This window comes from Natrix helvetica, assembly GCF_964273705.1.
Source record: "Natrix helvetica genome assembly, chromosome: 12".
Taxonomy (NCBI): Eukaryota; Metazoa; Chordata; class Lepidosauria; order Squamata; family Natricidae; genus Natrix; species Natrix helvetica.
In genome coordinates, this window is record NC_138556.1 from 16,412,420 (window position 1) to 16,418,419 (window position 6,000).

At 42.7% G+C, this 6,000-nt stretch overlaps 1 protein-coding gene across 1 annotated transcript in view; it reads right to left on the reverse strand.

Annotated features, from left to right (window-relative positions):
* The window catches only part of LOC309398027 (dual oxidase 2-like), a gene marked incomplete at its 5' end in the record, with an annotated part of 34,962 nt that overhangs the window by 22,904 nt on the left and 6,058 nt on the right, over nt 1-6,000 (reverse strand). Inside the window, 7 exons of the mRNA XM_081964510.1 lie at nt 700-812; nt 1,859-2,025; nt 2,881-3,041; nt 3,303-3,405; nt 4,457-4,547; nt 5,411-5,507; nt 5,854-5,917. Coding sequence (XP_081820636.1) covers nt 700-812; nt 1,859-2,025; nt 2,881-3,041; nt 3,303-3,405; nt 4,457-4,547; nt 5,411-5,507; nt 5,854-5,917 — 796 coding nt within the window. The remainder of the gene's footprint in view (nt 1-699; nt 813-1,858; nt 2,026-2,880; nt 3,042-3,302; nt 3,406-4,456; nt 4,548-5,410; nt 5,508-5,853; nt 5,918-6,000) is intronic.

The following is a 6,000-nucleotide window of genomic DNA, read 5'->3' on the forward strand; positions in this document are numbered from 1 at the left end:
ACCCAAATGTTCTTATTTACGTGTAATCCAAAACAATTGTTTGGTGCCTTGTCCAAAATCTCTTAGGCTCATTCCCTCTACCCCATCCCCTACTTTAGATAATGAATCCAGAATTTTCTGCGTGTACTGGGGGGAGGGAGGCATTCAACTTTTGAGCTACAGCTTGTCTTCCTTCTTTTGATTGAAAGACTCCCCATCTTCCTAATATGGAAAATAATGGAGTGGTTTGTAGGCATGCACAGCCAAGATAGAGACGGGGGAAGAGGGAGGAAGACTCGTAATTATGCTTCGTACCCTATTTCCCTGAAAATAAGACCTCCCCGGATAATAAGCCCAGTTGGGCTTTTGAGCGCATGCGCTAAAATAAGCCCCTCCCCCCAAAATAAGCCCTCCGCAAAAAAATATAGCAAAACACAGCAGCAGCCATGAGGTGACCATGCTCGCTGCTTCCTGCATCTTAAAAATAATAAGACCTCCCTGAAAATAAGGCCAAGCACTTATTTCAGGGGGTCAAAAGAAAATAAGACCCTGTCTTATGTGCTATTCCTTGGATACTTGTGTGCAACACTGCAATGGAAGTATAAAAGGGTAGAACTTCCTTGTGATGCCATTTTCATCAGTGACCATGGCTAGTTCTAAACATTGCTTTGACGGGGTCTCGTCCCATGCACTTCCCAAAGAACATAAACCATTACCCACCATGATTCCAGACGAACACGTCCGCTTGGATATTTGTTGTGTACATAACAGCAGCAAGAACATCATGGAGGGTAGTGTTCTTAATGGCCACAATCTCCTCTGCAGTGAATAGCCTACGAAAGGGATGAACGAGACTCAGTGTGGGATCTTCAGTGCGTTAAGCATCAATGTAGTCGCAAGGCTGTGGTTAGAATGCCTGCTTAGGACTGGGAGGCTGATGTTCAAATCCGCATTCAAAGGGGCGGTCAGGACACAGGATGGACATTCTTTAATTGCACAACATACAGACGTTTAATCCTAGTTTCAATTGGGAAAAATTTGACCATCCTAGACCAAGCCAAGTCCAAAAACTCCTGTTCTGACCTGGGCTTCCCCCAAAAGTACCTTATGTATCCTCATGATTTATATTGATATTGATTGTCTCCTGATTGCTTATTTGTACCCTAAGACTATCATTAAGAGTTGTACCTTATGATTCGTGATTAATGTATCTTGTCTTTTATGTACACTGAAAGCCTATGCACCAAAGACAAATTCCTTATGTGTCCAATCACACTTGGTCAATAAAGAATTCTATTCTATTCTATTCTTTATTCCATTCCATTCCATTCTATATTCTATTCCATTCTATATTCTATTCCATTCTATTCCATTCCATAATCCATTCCATTCCATTCCATTCTATTCTATTCCATTCTATTCTATTTTCCATTCCATTCTATTCCATTCCATTCCATTCCATTCTATATTCTATTCCATTCCATTCTATTCCATTCCATTCTATATTCTATTGCATTCTATAATCTATTCCATTCCATTCTATATTCCATTCCATTCCATTCTATTCTATATTCTATTCCATTCTATTCCATTCTATTCCATTCCACTCCATTCCATTCCATTCCATTCTATATTCAATTCCATTCTATTCCATTCCACTCCATTTCATTCCATTCTATATTCCATTCCATTCTATATTCCATTCCATTCCATTCCATCCTATATTCTATTCTATTCTATTCCATTCCATTCCATTCTATATTCCATTCCATTCCATTCCACTCCATTCCATTCCATTCTGTCCATCCCCCAGAGAAAAGGAACAGAAGGATAGAATTGGAAGGATGGAATTAAATGATGTTCTGATGGGATGCCTTACCCATTCTTGGGGTTTTCAAACCAGAATCGGTCTCCATCTCGTAGGCGAACAAACTGGTCCTCAAGGATGGCTCGGAAGAGGGTCTCGTTCTCTTCCAGCAACCCCCCAAGAAGCAGCTCCAGACTCTCAAGCCTGCCCCCGTAGAGATCTGCGGTTGATTCAAGGATCTAGGAGCAAAGGGACCATGTGGTTTGAAGGCTGAACAAGTGGGAGGTGGGCTTGAATAGTTAAAAGAAGAGGGGAGATTTCTGTCCCCTTTTGAGTTTGGTACCGGGTACAAAATGGGAAGAATAAAATAAAATTGCAGCCAGAATAAAATAAGTATAGTTGGATAGTAAGTGGGCTTTGCAAGAGTGAATGGGGGCCATGGTAGCACGGTGGCTAAAGTGAAGCATTGCCAGCAAACTCTGCCCACTGCCTGAGGTTTGATTCCTGACCAGCTCATGGTTGAATCAGCCTTCCATCCTTTTAAAGACTGTTAAATGGTGGCCCAGATTATAGCAGGAAAATGCAAATAATGCTGACACTGACACAGCCAGAGAGTGCTGTATAGCGCTCTGGGGTGGTGCAGGCATTTAAATGCAATTGCAATCGCACATATCTGCTAGTTGTTCCCGACTCTAGAGGGTGGTGCTCATCACCATTTCAAAGCCGAAGAGCCAGCACTGTCCGAAGACGTCTCCGTGGTCATGTGGCCGGCATGACTCAATGCCGAAGGTACACGGAATGCTGTTCCCTTCCCACCAAAGGTGGCTCCTATTTTTCTACTCGCATTTTTTACGTGCTTTCGAACTGCTAGGTTGGCAGAAGCTGGGACAAGTCATGGGAACTCACTCCATTACGCGGCGCTAGGGATTTGAACCACGGAACCTGCTGACCTTTCTGATTGACAAGCTCAGCATCTTAGCCTCTGAGCCACCGTGTCCCCTTGGTAAACCTGCTACCAATGGACAAGATGCTGCTTGTCTTCCATCTGCCTTCCACCCCATCTCATGTCCATTTTAGCTTCTGTGATAGGGTACCGTTTTGTTCTTCTGGTTAATATCTGTCCATTTCTCAGCAGGCTGAAGATCAAAGAACTCTCTGACTTTGTTATAGGTAGATACTCCAATATCTCTCCCTCGTTGGATCCAACTTGCTACGAAATCCATTCGGGAGTACCTCACTGTCCCATACCAGTAATCTGAAAGAGAACAAGAGAGAACATTCATAGTGGAGCAAAATGGAAGGACGTCCACATAAAGGAACAACGGAATCATGACACCGAAGGGCAACAATTAACTAAAAGTCCCCCCCCCCATAAAAGCAGGCAGCAAAGAAAGCTCACTCCAAAATTTGAAGGCTACGGTACCTTTTCTCCTCCCTTAGCTTTGCCAAAAGAAGGAAACCATTTTTGGGGAGAACCATCAAAAGAGAGAGTGAATAAATGGATGAAAAGATCTACCTCGGAGATCTTCGACTACAAAGTTGTCTTCCATCTTGGTGATTTGAGAACTCATTCCCAGAAGAAGATTATCTACATCCTCAGCTGTCTGGAGATTAGGATTCTGACCAAGACAGGAAATACTTAGCATGAGCTACAAGGCAATTGCAAAGTTTACCAGCTTGGTTCCCAAGAGGCACTAAGTCCAATCTTTGGAGCAATGCTAACAGTGATAGGAACTATCGAGGCTCAATTGCTTAAATGTCCTGGGATCCTGGGAATGATCTCTACCTTTGTGAAATCACCAACTGAATTAGAGGCACAACAAGGTATCTTGCAATGATGAAGCAGGACATTTAATAATCTATTCTTGTTGTTGTTAGTTGCAAAGTTGTGTCCGACACATTGCGACCCCATGGACAATGTTCCTCCAGGTCTTCCTGTCCACTACCATCCCCCAGAGTCCATTTAAGCTCACGCCGACTGCTTTGGTGACTCCATCCAGCCACCTCATTCTCCGTCGTCCCCTTCTTCTTTTGCCCTCAGTTGTTCCCAGCTTTAGGCTCTTCTCCAGTGAGTCCTTCCTTCTCCTTAGGTGGCCAAAGTCTTTGAGTTTCCTCTTCAGGATCTGGCCCTCTAAAGAGCAGTCAGGTTTGATCTCCTCTAAGACTGGCCGGTTGGATGGCCTTGCAGTCCAAGGGACTCGCAGGAGTCTTCTCCTGCACCAGAGTTCAAAGGCCTCCATTCTTTGGCGCTCAGCCTTCCTTATGGTCCAAACTTCACAGCCATCCATTGCAACTGGGAAAACCATAGCCTTGACTATACGCACTTTTGTTGGCAGGGTGATGTCTCTGCCTTTTAGTATGCTGTCTAGATTTGCCATAGCTTTCCTCCTCTAGCTTTATCTATTCTAGTACTTTCTATATTGATGAAAGCTGTCTAGGACTTTTGGCAGGTGACCTACTCAGACCTACCTGGAGATGCCAAAGACCAAAACATGGGACTGTTGCATGCAACCCAAGTGCTCTACTTGGGTTACGCTTTGAGTTATATTTTTTCCACACAACATGACTATTTCACCATGAAGCCACATCCTCAAGACATTTTCTTACAATCTCCATCTCTTGAGTGCCTTCAACTAGAAATGCATGTTTAGTTGCTCTGAAGCCCCTTACCTGCCGACTCCAGTAGTTGTTGCATAGGCGGAGGGCTGGAGAGGACTGTCCGTTTACATCAGTCACATTTTGGAAAATACAAATTGAATTCCTAAAAAGATTATTAAAAAAAAAACAAGATGAGTAGGTTCTCTCTGTGGGATCAGTATAATTCCTACCCCCATTGGCAAAAGGCAGAAAAAAGGGAAGAGATCCTTGAGCAGATGTTGCATGGAATAGATAATTCTGATAATGCTCCATCTGCAAAGGCAACCTATTGACATGCCATCCAATACTTGGATTTTCAAGTTGCAGCTGGATATTTGTTGACAGGGTTGAGTTCTTACCTTACATTGGTTCACCATGTTTGGTTGAATAATCCATAGTTTCCTGGGTTGACCCAGCATGAATTAAAGTGGTCGGATTCACACAATAACTTAAGTGACAACTAAATAAACACATTGGATACTGCATTGTGTGAACCCAGCCATATTATTTGTTGGAGAAAAAATATGAGCTAACTTGGAGCTTTTGTGGTGCTGCTTCTCTCTGCTCTGCAGCCAAGAGATCTTCCATCTTCAGCTGCCATGCTAGATACACTCAATTTGTCTGGCTCTTTCCTTCCTTCCTTCCTTCCTTCCTTCCTTCCTTCCTTCCTTCCTTCCTTCCTTCCTTCCCTCCCTCCTCCCTCCCTCCTCCCTCCCTCCCTCCTTCTTTCATCTCTCCTCTCTTCCTTCATCTCTCCTTCCTCCCTTCTTTCATATCTCCTCTCTTCCTTCCTCCCTCCCTCCCTCCCTCCCTCCCATCTTAATACTGCAGTTCTAGGCATATTTCCTATACTGGCTTCACGTTTTTGTTGTTGTTGTTGTTGTTGTTGTTGTTGTTATTATTATTATTATTATTATTATTATTATTATTATTATTATTATTATTATTATTATTATTATTATTATTTTAAAACCCCACTTTTCCTACCTCATATAGACTCCAGATGGGACTTTCGTGCCAAGGAAGAGTGCAGAAGCCACAAGGAATTCTGGAGAGATGCGAGAATCTACATGCTGCTTGTAACCTAAAGCACAGAGAGTGATTCATGAGATGACAAGAGGTATTTCACGGAAGGATTTTAGCGAAGCTAAAAAGATGTAGAGAAGGGAGGGCCTTGAACTCCCTGTGATATTTTGAGTTTTAAAATGGAAGAACTTAGAATGCAAATGCACTTTAGCGTTCCTCAATACAGAAATGATAATGGATTCCAGCCTTCTCTACATAAAACTATAAAATTGAGAGAAAGGTGACTAAGGCAGTTCTTTATAGTCACAAGAATCTCCCTGATCTTCCGTCTCCATCATGCAGCTGCTGAAAATCTTTTGTCCTTTTCCATTTGGCATCTATTCTGTTCTGCTGCTGTTCCTCACCTTCATAACTTTTGATGCTTGTCTTCTCCAAAAGGTTTGGCAGCCACTCATAAAACACGATATTCTAGGAGAACAAGGAGAAGATCATGAAATGCATGGAAATAAGCTGATTACTCAAGAAGCTAAACATGAGTTCCTTATTTTTTT